General features: G+C 45.4%; 1 protein-coding gene and 1 long non-coding RNA gene across 3 annotated transcripts in view; one reads left to right on the top strand and one right to left on the bottom strand.

Annotated features, from left to right (window-relative positions):
• CMTM3 (CKLF like MARVEL transmembrane domain containing 3) overlaps positions 1 to 13,457 on the bottom strand; it is a 16,614-nt gene extending 3,157 nt beyond the window's left edge. The window contains exons 1-4 of the mRNA XM_080411203.1: positions 13,252 to 13,457; positions 3,685 to 3,840; positions 1,796 to 1,891; positions 422 to 539 (exon numbers count right to left, since the gene is read on the bottom strand). Of these exons, the coding sequence (XP_080267329.1) occupies positions 422 to 539; positions 1,796 to 1,891; positions 3,685 to 3,840; positions 13,252 to 13,362 (481 nt within the window). The 5' untranslated portion in view covers positions 13,363 to 13,457. The remainder of the gene's footprint in view (positions 1 to 421; positions 540 to 1,795; positions 1,892 to 3,684; positions 3,841 to 13,251) is intronic.
• LOC308073242 lies at positions 5,506 to 13,234 on the top strand. Of its 2 annotated transcripts, none has more exons than XR_013931956.1 (3): positions 5,506 to 8,834; positions 9,203 to 11,144; positions 11,447 to 13,234. It is a non-coding gene; the product is annotated as an uncharacterized lncRNA (long non-coding RNA). The 2 variants fall into 2 exon arrangements; XR_013931957.1 differs by having other exon boundaries at positions 9,203 to 12,468; positions 12,618 to 13,234.

Below are 13,457 nucleotides of genomic sequence, written 5' to 3'. Positions count from 1 at the left end.
TAAAGAGAGTTAAAGAGAAAAGCACTATTGGACATAAAAGACTGTGGACTAATGGATTTCAATTGTTATTAAAAAAAAAAAAGGTTTGTTTTTAAGTAAGACATTTTGACGAAAGGATAAAACTGTGTTGCACAGTGGTTTCTATAATTGGATCTGGGGCCTTTCCAAGTTAGATGGCACAAAACTGTGAGAAACTTAACATTGCTGGCTTGCTAGTTCTCTTTATAAATCACTAAAATTCCAACTTCTTAAGACTAAGCAGCTTCATAATGCAGCGTAGTTGAGGAATGCAAAACCAAGGTACCCAAGAACAGAAACTGTTCTTACTGAGTGAGTGCTCTTGCTTCCCTGCGAAGGGCGAAATGGAGAAGAAAATCTCCTGTTACATGTTGGTATAACCCACACGGGGAATTTTACCCACCTTCTGACTTGCGCCCTTCAGGGGAATCGGAACTGCCTTGCTTGAGAAAAGTAACCAGGTCATTGAAGGTTATGTAGAAATCAATGGCGTACACTATTGTGGCTATAAACCCAAACACCTGAAACGGCAAAATAGTACTGTCCTTGATAACAGGTCACGTCCATCAATGGCAAACTGAAATAAGCCTAACTGACGCAAGAAAAATTACTGAAGAAAACCTGGGCTTGATTATTATTTTCTTTTTTTTTGACCTGTGCCTTTCTAAAAAGGCTGGGAAGGGAATTGTGTCGTGAGCCACTGGCATCAGCTACACCACAGCTCATTTCTGAGCGGTGATCCCTGCAGCTCCAGAGGTGTCCGTAGCAGCTCCCCAGGTTGCCTCCCTCTCTGGCTCTGGGTATGTTCTGAGCACCAGCGTTGGCCTGGGCTGGGAGCTACAGGAGAATGTAACCTGCACCTCTGTTAGCCCAGGGCATCTCTGTGCCACCAAGAAATTGCCTCAGTTTCTCTGGAAATGATTTTTTTACTGGTTTGCAAGAATCTTGCAGAATGAACTAGATTGAGATAAAATGCTTCTGAAGTTACCTATTTAGTGTCAAGGCAGCAGCAGTGTGGCGAGAGTCGGCTGGTTTTCACTCTGAGAAGCTAGGGGAAACACTGTGTTGTGTTGTTTCATGTCTAGATGGAGTGACAAAGCTTAAAACAAGGTCTTTTGTTTCAAAATTGTGTTGGACTTGGGATGGTTTGGCAAGGGTTGCGGGCTAACACTCCTGGGTATTGTTCTTCCCCATCTTTTTAAATTACTATGCAGATTTTATTTATGTTGCATACATTATTGATGCTTCGAGTCAAGTTGCAGATGGAGAGGCTGTATCTTATTTCTGAACACAAAATGCTGATGACAAAGGCTCTCTCCTGTGCAGTCCGTATACTGGAGGGTAAAATGACACTGCTGTAGCTTCAACTTATCCCAGTAAAACTAAGCAGTAGAGGTAGGAGGTTGAAATTACTTAATATAGACTGTCCTTAGTAGTTACAAGTTTGATTTCTATTATTATTATTATTCTCTCTTATTCAAAGATCTTTATGTTCTTTGCAGGAACAGAGAAATTTATCTTCCCTGTACGCCTTCCTTAAGTAGTACAGTTAACACTGAGCAGCACTGTTAGGATGAAAAAAACCCTATTAATTGATTAACACCTGATTTTTCTACATAACTGACCATTTTTTCCTTGCTTTAGGCAAATCTAAATCTAATTTAGTTAATTGAAGAAACTTCTGCTACTTGCAATGGGGTCAAAATTGAACTGTTTCTGAGGTATGTGCATACACAGTCCACTGAAATACTGGAGTGGAGAGCTCACATCTACTTACTCCTGCTGCTTTAGATGCTCCATCGTTGTATTTTGAGACAGCAGCAATTGAAATGGCAAAGTAAATAATGGCAGCAGTGACGCACCGCAGGAAATCCTGTAAAATAACCAATGTTGCAGGCTCCGATTAGTCATGTAATTCCAACATACAAATTCCTCTAAAAATTATTTCAGAAATGACCACTAAAACCCTTCGTTGTTGCGTCAGTGGACTTGCCCGATTCTGGAGTGTGACTACAGCCTGGTATTTTGTAGTGGATGAATTGCTCATCTGGGAAATATCTTTAGATGGGAGACGACTGGAATCTTGGTATAAACCTCTGCTCTTACTGACGTCTGTATAAATCCTGCTTCTAACGTGCTTATGTCAGGCAGACCTTTTTTCAGGCTGAGAAGGGCTATCTTTTAACTTGGAGTGCTGCACGGGCTCTAATGGAAGAATCAGTTGAAGTGCCTTAAAAGGTTTCATCCCTAAGCAGAGCTCCTGTGGTACCAAAGGCTCTGGGGAGGATCATATCAGTTCCCACGGGGAACAGGCACATGCTTGTTTCTGTATAGAAGTAGCCCTGCCTGTCTCGTTTAGGAACCAAACACTTTTAGTGTTTAAAACTATGATTTATATTTGTAACTCCAACAGCTAGCCTGAAGTGATTGTACCTGTTGCTGTCATCAAAATAGGGGCTTCTGTGGTTGAGACTGTATCTCAGCAGGGCAGGGGCTGTGCCCTGTAATACAAGCAGTGATGTGCTGGAGCAACGGCGTCTCTGAACTGTGTATTAAATAGAGCTGCGATTCCCAGGGCATGTGTAAATCACGTAAGCTGGAATAATGGTATCTCAATCTGTGTTCACAATTAGACCTTCTGCCTTTTCGGAACAGATGGATGAGTAAGAGAATGTCTCAAAGCACAAATCCTACAAGAAACTCGACTCTTCTGAAGTCTGGACAAGGTCTGGTCTCTGTGACTGGAGTATATTATGGTAATAATAAACATACAGGTGCTTTGTTTTAGTTCTGTAATCAGATGCATGTAGAAAACGGGAAAACAATGGAAGTGAGATTACCATACAAAAACCACGCACACTGTCAAAGTCACTGCTATTGTTATATCCACCAGTGGCCTTGCTAATGTTATTTTTATATATTGAGACCTCTAATTCAAATCTCACTACGATGAACTATTGCTAGACAGTACCAAAAGAGAATGCATATCGATGACATTAGCATTTTTTGGAAGTACGTGTACTGCTAGACAAGTGCTCCCTTGGCAATGTTATATTTGAAGCAACAGAGACATCCAGTGGCCAGTGCGCAGTCACCAGCGCAGCCACCAACCTGCCGGCCCCCGGGAACAGCCAGGGATTTCCCTGTGTCACTGGGCAGCTGCAGGGCCTTCCCCCTTCACAGAAGCAGCTGCCAGTTTGTTTGCGTGTGAGTATGACTGACCTCAACAGCATTTATCTGAGAACTTGAAAACATTTTAGTATAGCGTGTGCATTACTATATAGCGTGCGCATTACTATATAGCGTGCCTCAGCTTCCTCATTTGTAAGGGTGGCAATATTTATTAAGTTGCTCCCAGCAGTGGGCAGATTCAGTTGGGCTGATGTTGCTTGCTTCTGAAGATGCAGCTCTAAGCTGTTTGCCTGGAATGGCGCATACATTCTGTGCTTTAATAAAACCACACTTTGTGTCAGCACCAAGAAAGCTATAGGATGTAGTATAGCATAGTGTAAAGGGTGCTTTGGGACCTTCTGAATGAGAGGCAGTGTGGACAAGCTTCTGATAAGGAGGTGAAGTCGTTAACAGCCCAACCTCCTGTATAGTGCCTTTTACTCATGTTACACTCTACAATTACATTTGTGTTTTTATATTGTGCATTTCACTTACCGTCAAAGGCCAGTAGAGTCCTTTAAACTTCTCATTAAGTTTAGAGGCGTAGGCAAAAAAAAGAAATAGTGCCAGCAGAAACTCTAGGAGTGGTGCCATCATGAAAGAGGCAGCTAGAGATGCAATATAGCAGATAAAAATGATAAATGACAGCACCTAGAGTAAAAGGAAAACTCTAGTTATTCGCATGAAATAGCAGAGCCTCAGGCAGCTGAGCAGCTTTGAAGCGTTATTCTCCCTGCGTGTTCCTGTCAGCGCTGCTGGTGATGGCATATCTTGCTTCCAACTTTTTTTTTTCCCCTTGGGCCAAATGAATTTTCTCATTTAGCACGGAATAAATCTAAAGTAATGGTGTTTCTTTCAGTGCGTGTGAAATCGACTTTCCAGGCTGCTCGGTGGATTTGCACCTCTCCAGTCAATAATTTGCTCTAGATTGTAAACAGTTCTGACAACATAATTCTGCAAACAGAGTGGGGCATTGCCAAGCAAACAGAGCTCTAAGCTTTTGGCTGTGACAGTTCTCATTTGAAACCCAAATCATTGCTCAGATAGCCCAAAGTAACTTAGCACGTATAATCTGCTTAGAGTTGGAAAAAAAAAGTCTGCTATTGATGGATAGATAAGAACTGAGAACTAATTATTCTGTGATTTCTGGAAGTCTCTGGTTCTAGTTTTCTGCTGTAGACAGCTGTTTTAGAGAGTAATAGGATAGCTAACTCCCATAGATTTGTTTTCTCTCCATGATGTTTCCTAACTCTGCAAAAGAATAAAAAGGGCATTTGTTTTCCCATTCAATTAAAATACTTTTAGAATGTCGTTTATGGCTCTAAATAGGAATTTTCACAGTGGGAAAATGGCTAAAGATGCTTTTTTTTACAGAAACCAGACTGTACCGAAGTGCTTGCTACACTTCTGGACTTTCAGCTACTGTATTTGTGGAAGCGGGAGGTGAGGGGGCCATGGAGAAACTTGGTAAGAAGAGGCTCCAGCCCTACTGCTCTGCAACCTTGCGTGGTAACTGGTTGCTGGCTTGTTCATATTTAGCTTAAAATACAAAAAGTTGTTAGTATACTGAATAAAACATTTTCTGCAAGTGCAAGTGTTATGAGCTAGTTTATACCTGAGCTGCTCTATTCACTCAGCCCTCCTGAAGACAAATCCGTGCCTTAGCAATGCTCAGGGATGCTTTTGGTCAGTGTAGCAGTAGGTACTGTTTGAGTGTTAGATTACAGGTTTTTTAACTTCTAAATTTGAAATGGGGATGCTGACATTCTCCTTTGTCGCGACGGAGGGAAGACACAGTCACTCAATATGAGTGATCAGCAGACTTCGTTTATTGTACCTTACAGTCACCTTTTAGGCCTTGTTATAATTAGCTCATACATATTACAAAGTTAAGCTCATTATTGGTTAGTTGCCTAAATACCAAGCCCGCCCCTAGTTTCTCTTCTGTAGTTATCTGTTCCCACCTGCAACATTCTTTTCCCACCTCGATCTTCCTGTTACTGTGTAACAACAACAGCCAAGGATAGTGTATTTTTGCTTTACTTCAGATAAGCTGAGAGGGATGTGCATTTTTGTCCAGCCAGCTGGACTATGTCTATGTGACCCTTTTCAGCTAGCCAGTTATCCACACTCCCTCATATAATACTGGAAACAGATGTATTCTTTTCCCCCAGCTGGCATGTCTGAAGGCAGACATGGCTTCTTGAAAAGCCTAAATAATGTGCAGACTGTGATCAATGAATTTACCTCATTACATTTCAGATCTATGAATTTCTTTGCTTGCTGCTACCATGTGTTCCTGGGAACCACCTGTACATCAAAAAAAAATCATTATACTTGAATGATAAGGCTCCTACAGTTAATTATTGATTAACAATTACTCCTGTGAGGGGTCAGTCAACCCACAAATACATGTATCAGGAGAGCGCATTTAGGTGTAGGGGGCAACAGAGCAGTTCAAAGCTGTTGAAATTATTTCTTTAATTAACAAGCCTTTATTCTAAGCTTAGGTTTTGGGGAAAGCAGTCAGTTCTTGACCTGGATGACAACAGCTGGATGGAGTATATTGTTTTGATCTATTAGGACTGGGTGGTAAAGTTTGAGAGGATGTGATATTTTTAGTAAGATACTATATTTATCTTTAAATGTTTCTATCTATTTATTGTTCTTGTTTCACTGAGTTGTAAGAAACTGATCTGGTTAAATACAGAGTTCACTTGTGCATCAAGGCCTGTTACCTGATAATATTTACCCTATTTGTTGTTGTTTATCCTATTATTTTTTTTGCTTATGGCTTACATAGCTTCTCAGCAGTTTTTTCTAGAGTTCTGATATAGTGGAAGGAACTCATTTGCTGTCTTATCCTTAATGTGGTATTTTATTTCTGTGAATGAAAAGTGCCAGGTACTATTTCAAGAGAAGTGGATGTAACAGAACTTGAAAATTACTAAGAGGAGAGAGGACGACTTCTTCCTATCACACTGCCTATTCCTTTTCCACCCCTATGGAATAAAACCAGAAAGGACTGGACTTCAGCTCTGTGAATCTGCTTCGCTGGCATTTGTGGAACATAATGTAGACGTGGTTTCATCTTTTCTTGGTTTAAAAAGAAACCACCATGTAGTTAGGATGCTTTGTCTTTTTCTTCTGGCGCTGAAAAAAAAAAAAATCCTTTTTCTGGCTACAGGAGTGTGTGATAGCGGAGATGGAGAGACACAGAAGTGTGCAGGGACGAGCAGCAGCAGGGAGATGCATTCAGGATAGGTCCTGCCGACCAACCCCCTTTCAACAGCAGCACATCAGACCTGAACTAAACTTGTTAGATCTCTCATGAAAGGATTAAATGCAGTATTAAATAATACATCATACCACAGCAGCGAGAGGAGGCAGAGAGGCACATTTCAGATATGTAAGTTGAAGATGCATGGTAGAGATCACTTTGATCTCGATTCTGTTTGATACAGTAATTCCTGCACTCTGCCTGCCTTTATGCAGAGAAGAAGTTGTACTGTCAGAAGCATTAACTGTTGGGTGAGACAAAGAGCCTTTCTGTTCTCTTAAGATCAGCCTGATGGTAATTTGTGTAAGGTAAGGTTCCCACTGTGCTCCCCTCACCCTGACAGCCCTGGGCAGGTCTACATGGTTTGAAATGCAGTGCAGTGCCCTGTTTTGTTGTCAAAAAACGGTGGAAAAAAAAGAGGATGAGGATTTGGGAGAAATCTTCTAAGAAAAGAATCAAAGAATTGAAAGTTTTGGACCCTAAGATTGCACAGAATCTGTCAATTTTCCTTCGCTCTTTCCGAGTGCCTGATAAGGAAATCAAAATGATGATAGTGGAAGCAGATGAAACACAGCTGTCAGAGTCCATGATTCAGAACTTGATCAGACCCTGCTCTGATGTGGCTGGGGATGCAAACGGACACTTGTTTTGTGGCAAGAGCGCGCCAAGGGGCTCCTGCTCCAGCATGCTGGTGGGATTCCTGCTTTGGTGCAAGGTAAGTTGCTGAAGAGACAAAAGGATCAGTCTGAGCACTTCAGCCTTCTAACTCAGTCTGATCCAGAGAAGCTGGAACCTGGGGAAACACTAGCTGTCCATTTCAAAATTAGTTACCAGGCCAGTTAGTTGCTCAAATGATGAACGCTAACTGTGCTTTGGCTGTCACTGCCACTCTAAGTGGTCGTCTGTGTCCAGCCCGTGCCAGCTCTCTGCTCCTGACCCTGCCTGTCAGCATCCCATTGTACAGGGAAAGTGCATGTCAAGGCCGCCTTAAAACAAAAAATCACGCTTCATTTGCAGGAACCCCTTTGCTTTCAAATGGATTATTGATGATAATAGTAAAAGGGAAATAATCTGACATGAAGCGTGTAATTGCTCTCCAGTTAAGCATCGTTCCTTGTTTTGGAGGCATTCAGAGCCTGAAAAGGTCCAAGGAAAATTTTATGTGACACAGACACTGTAAAATAGCAGACCAGAATTTGAGAACAAGACTTTGAAAGTTTTTTTGGTTTTGTTTTTTTCCAAATGTTACAGCTTTCATTGAGGCACGGCTGGAAGGGGAGGCAGGTACACATTAAAGCAAGAGAAGCAAAAGGAAGGAGGTGCCTGAATGCTCTGTCAGGTGATGGCTGTGGTGCTGCAGCTTGTTCTTTGGCTTTCTTATTTTTGTCTCCTCAGTGGCCATGTCGCAGCCCTGATGTGGTTTTTTTATGCCAGATCTACTTGGTAACTTGGGCACAGCCCTGTGTAATACAAGCGCCCACAAAGCTGTCAGCTTTCAACGATGTTTCTCTTTTGTTTAGAGTTCATTTCCCCCTCTGACAGGTGGAATGCACAGACTCATCAGCAATACTGGACATTATCTATTATTTCTTTTCTGAATTATAAAAGTGAATAGGTTTCCTGTTATCTTGTCTATTTAATTGCAGTGCCACTAACTGAAGTATTTGATGTCATCTAAATATTTGGTAATTTTAAAAATCTACTTCTCACACAATAAATACACTGATGTGCCAGTCCGTACCCAGAATTAACGAACACCTACTGACTGACTTTTCCAGACTTCATGTCTTTGAGACAAATACCTGGCAAACTGAAAGTTGCTCTAAAAATGACAAACTCAAAAGCAACCTTCAGACTCTACCCTGAGCCCTCTAGAGACCGTCAAATGATCCGCTGAACATCACAGTTGTTCTGCACTGTTTTTTCTTGAAGCTGTGTGTTTAAAAGTGATTTCAGAGAAAGGTCAAGCAATGGGATCTTGTGATTTCTGTAACAGCTCTGTGTCTGTGCTAAAGAAAAAAAACAACCACCAACCAAACACCAGCTAGAGAGGAAGTTGGTGAGGGCTCAATGCAGTTGCAAGTTCATTTCTAGCACTTTCAGACTCAGAAAGCACCGCTGCTTCTGGGAATAAAAAAACCGAGGGTGTTTTAGCAGTTTTGTCCATTTGTATTTAGACAAGGGGTTTCTTTTTCCCTTGGGATTGCATCCTCACATCAGTAGCAGCTGGGAGCCTGAGGTGTTCCTGCACTGCTGTGGAAAGGTTAATGGGATTGCTGCCAGCTTCACTGTGGAGGAGTATTCAGATGCAGCAAGCTCTAGTGCAGCAAAGAACGGAACAGGATCCTTTCATGGTCTGGCAGTGGTAAGATTTTAAAAAACCCTGGCAGAAAAGCAGCCTGGTCCTTCATTGAGCACCTTTTCTGTGGGAATGAGAATATACATAAAAGAGAACTATTACATATTATTTTTTCTTTTTTAAAGGAACTTTGGTACTCTGTTCCAAAAAGTAATTTTCTCCCATGTCATTATTACTTAATATTGTGTTGCTGCGCTGCTTAAACTGGTCAGGCATTATGAAGTTATACTTTGTCATATAACCAGCTTGCAATTTAAGGTATAAAAAATAATTCAATACAATGGTTAGAGAGCACTGTGCCCCTGAAGGGAGGGAAGGCTGCTGCAGTGCTGAGGTCATGGCAGAGCGTGCAGGCGTTTGTCTCCTCTGTGCAGGGAGAACAGCCCCGTTGCAGCCCACTGGGAATGATGCGGATGCCGGGAAGCAGCTGACATCAGTGCATGCTCCGACACACACCCCAGTGCCCTCCGCCTGGGTTGAGTGCCTGCCCCTCGCTTCCCCTCCATGGGAAAGAACAGGTTTGCTTCAGCAGTTTTATAAGCGGCTAGCAGGGTGCTCTGTGGGCAAGAGTGCATTTTGTTACGGTTTAATGGCAGCCAGAGGAAGTGGATGGCTTAGTGGTCTCTGCTATTCAGCAACTGCTTCCCTGTTGTACTTGTCACGGAGGTGAAGTTCTTGGTTCCTCCAGAATTAGTTGCAAGGGTCTCCTCCTGGCTACAGACCCAGAGAAAGGCACAGGGGGTCGTCTTTGAAGAAGGAGGCTTTGCACAGAGCAGCTGCAAGTTTCAGTTATGAAGGTCAGTTCAGAGAAGACTGAAAAGACAGAAGATGGGAGCAGAGACAAACAGGCACAATGATTTCTGCATCCTTTGTGTCACTTTGTAGTGACACACCTTATACGGGACCACCTTACATACTCATACTACATTTTTATTAAAAAAATATGTTCTGCCACTGATGCTGGCTTCAGGGGACTAAGGGGGTGCCAATTAAAGCAGTCATCAGGACAGACACAAAAGCTTGACTGCAATAGCTGGGGTGAGCAGCAGAATGTGTCACTGTGGATCTCACCTGGACACGCTCTGGTGGCAGATACAGGAGTGGCTGTTAAATGGTTCCAACACAGGACAGAGGCAACTGAAAAATGCATCTCTTAAGGGGGGAAAAGAGCATAGATGAGATGCTGACCTTCAAGACGGTAACTTAAGTCTTTAGGAAAAATAAGTACCTTAACAAGACTGTTAAAGATATATGGAAGAAATAATGCCATGGGGAGAGAATAGAAAGGAAAAAAGAAAGAGAAAAGAATTAACCTGGGAGATAAAGAATGGTGATTAGAAAGTGCAAGACAGTGAGAATAAATAGGATCAGAAGAGACAGCAAAGCTTATGCATGTACTTCATGTTACTGCTTCTTTGTGGCTGTGTAGCTACCCCAGGTGGAGTAAAAAATTAATAAGGCAGGAAGATCAAAAGGAAAAGGAACGGGGTGGGGGGAACATCTTCCTCAGAATAAGATTTGCAATTGTAATTAAGCTTCTAGCAGTAATCAGCTGCTTCACCAGCCTGACCTGTTGTAGAGGCAGCGCCGGAGTGCCCAGACTTGCCAGCCCACAGAGCAGTTTATGTGCCAACATGTAAATGACATCCTCACATTGTGAAGATCCTTACTCGCTCCATGTGAAAACATGTGTAAACGTTATTTTTAAGAAGTGGCTATAGCAGCTTCCTTCCATCTCAACTCAGCAATCCTCGCCGGCCACACTGAGTTCCCACGCTGCCGGTGCAGCTGCCTGCGCCCCCTCCCCTGGGTGGCCCTGAGTCGTGATGTGGGTGCCCAGGCTCCTGGCCGTGGCCAGCGGTGCAAGGGAAGGGAACAGGTGGCTGTGAGTGTGGCAGTTGTCTTAATTGACAAAGTCTAAGTGGGTCTGCTATAGCTTATGGCAGCTGAAAGGACCATTTGCCAGCCGCTGGGCAAACCAGGGCTTCTTCATGAAGTTCCTCCCACCAAGCGCACAGGCAGCGTGGCCACTGGCTGAGGGAATCTGCTGAAGCTGGCCCCTGTTCCCTTTCTGTCATGGACCAGAAAAGAGAAGTTATGGTTATACCATCTGCCCCTGCCAAGACATGTCGGCAAGTTGCTGCCTTGCTTTGGCTGTGATGTATTTTTTAGTATATGGTGGTTTGCTTTCTAAATGTTGAGAAAACTGACTTGGCACTTCCTGCAGCTGAACAGAGAACGTCTGATCTACCTGCAGAGGTGCTGGCATATGCATGAGAAATAAGGCACGCTTCTTGTGACTTGCCAAGCTGCTAAGTAATAACGTGACAGAGAGGTCTGGTAACAATAATGAGAACCCCATTTTGTTTCTGAACAAAAGACACTATTGAAAACCTGTCTCACATGAATATTATTTACATACATTTATGCTGAACCCAACCCCACCCCACAGCAGTGCTGTGTCAAAGAGGAAAAATCAAACGTTCAAGACAAAGCTAAAGATGAAACAGATTTAAACTATGATAGAATTAACTGGGACTCATTTACAATTATGTGGCACTGCATTTCTCTAACTGTATACAGACTGGATTTATTATGGGGCCTGTGTTGTCTTCAAGGGCTTCTGGCAAAGCTGGAGACAACTGGAGAGAAACTACTGCTGCCTCCCCTCTGCCAGGAAACATCGTCCTAAAGCACAGGGGCCGGCCTGCAAGGAGCACGCAGAAAGCTTCGCTGCAGCTTCAGACAGGATTTTAGAGCTGCCTTCAGCCGGCCAAACCCTCAGGAAGCCCTGAGTGGCCTTACAAAGGATAAATCCCTGTTTTGTCAAGACAGAGTGGTTTTTATTTACTCCAAGGAGGCATAACCAGTGCTTCTCTACGACAACAAAAGGGTGAGTCTGATCCCATGACCAAAACAGTATTCCTCAAACATGTCATCATTCAGAGATGTTAAAAAGCCAGGCTTTCTGAAAATCATAATTTACTGGCTGTAAGCTTGTATAGGAAATTCCAGTATAACATTACAGTACGTAACAAAAATATCCGCCAAAGGAGCAGAGTTAGTTGGGCTTTGATACCTTTTGAATGTGCGGGTTTGTAATCTACAGCTGGGTATGAGCAATGGTGGGTACCTGGAATTTTTACAGCGTTTTCGGTGGAGCTGATACAGCCCGTGGCCTGCTGCTACCCCGCCTGAGCTCTGTGTTCCCCATCGTGTCCTCATCTCCTGAGCAAACGGTTTTTCCTCCCAAAGCCTCGCACCTCCTGGCTGTTCCCAGTGCTGCCTGCCACGGGGCGGGCAGAGAGGGCTGGTCAGGGAGCCTGGTGACATTGCGGCCTCCTGCCCCTGCCATCCCTGGCTCTTGCTTGAATGTCCTTGAATGTCCGTGTTCCCTTCCCCGAGCCAGCGGCGCGGACGGCCTGAGCCACATACACGTCTGAACGCTCCCTGTACCTGGCTACTAGTTTGGGCTCTCCCGGGATTTGACTACCGGCTATCAAAACTCCAGCTAAAATTAGAAGAGAACTTAGGTGTTCAGATTTCATTGTTTCTGGTATAAATGATGCTGAAGGTCTAATCTTACTCCACTAACTTCTGCCGCTTTCACCGCTGGTTGTGGAACACCCGCTAGCCATGGGTAAGCGGTCGGTGCCGGGGGGTGGGGGTCAGTGGTCAGGCTTTGAGTCTTCACAGGTAAAACGTTACACTGAAAGTCAGAAGCCTGTGCTTGCCGCCAGCCCTGACCCTGGAACCTGGGCATCCATGGCCTGACGAAGCGTGTCCTAGGGGTGACTGTTCGGTGCTGTCACAGCGGGCGCGCTGGCTGCCTCACAGGGACCACGTGTGTCCCTCGGGGAGGCTGGGGGCAAACGCAGCTTTCGGGGTGCTCTGGGCAGAAGCTGAGATCGCGATGCCCTACGCCATGCCACGCATCGGAGAGGAACGAGTGAGGACTTCCCTGAGGTACGAGGGACAAACAGTGGGTCCAGCCGTGCCGGGGCCGTGGGCTCAGCCGTGCCCGTGGCCCACAGAGAAAACGGGGTCGGGTGGGTGGCGGGTGGTGTCCGGGCTCACGCTGCGAGTGGGTTACAGTGCACCGAAGGCAGCTCTGGCCGGGGGGGGCGGGGGTCCTGCCGGGGGGGCACACGCCGGGCACCGCAAGCTTGACCCAAGGGCTATGTGGGTTTCCCAGCGCGCTGTGCCCGAACGCAGCCGACAGCCCCTGCGGCCCCGCTCCCCTCACCGTGCTGGGACAGCCGCACGGCCCGAGCGGAGCTGTTCCCCCGCCCCGGGCTGCCCCCCACCCGCACGGGGGGCCCGGAGCCTTACGGGGGGCACGGCCGGCGCCCCCGGCCCCCCAGACCCACAGCCCGCCCCCCCCCTCCCCGTCCCGAGCCCCGGGAGCAGCCCCTACCCTTACCGTCTCGGCGAGGAGCAGCTGCCCCTTGCGGGAGCAGAGGAACTCCCGGGGCGGCAGGAGCGAGCGCAGCCCCGGCGCCGGCGCGGCCCCCCCGGCCTCGGGCTCCTCCATGGCTGCGGCGGCCGCGGGCTGGCGGGAGCGGCCGGGGGCGGCTCGGCGCTGGGCTGGGCGGGGGGTGGTGTTTTTTTTTTTTTTTTTAAGGAGGG

This window comes from Falco punctatus (assembly GCF_963210335.1).
Source record: "Falco punctatus genome assembly, chromosome: 14".
In the NCBI taxonomy this organism is placed as follows: Eukaryota; Metazoa; Chordata; class Aves; order Falconiformes; family Falconidae; genus Falco; species Falco punctatus.
The sequence above is the reverse complement of the archived record's forward strand: the minus strand, read 5'-3'. Positions and strand labels throughout refer to the sequence as shown.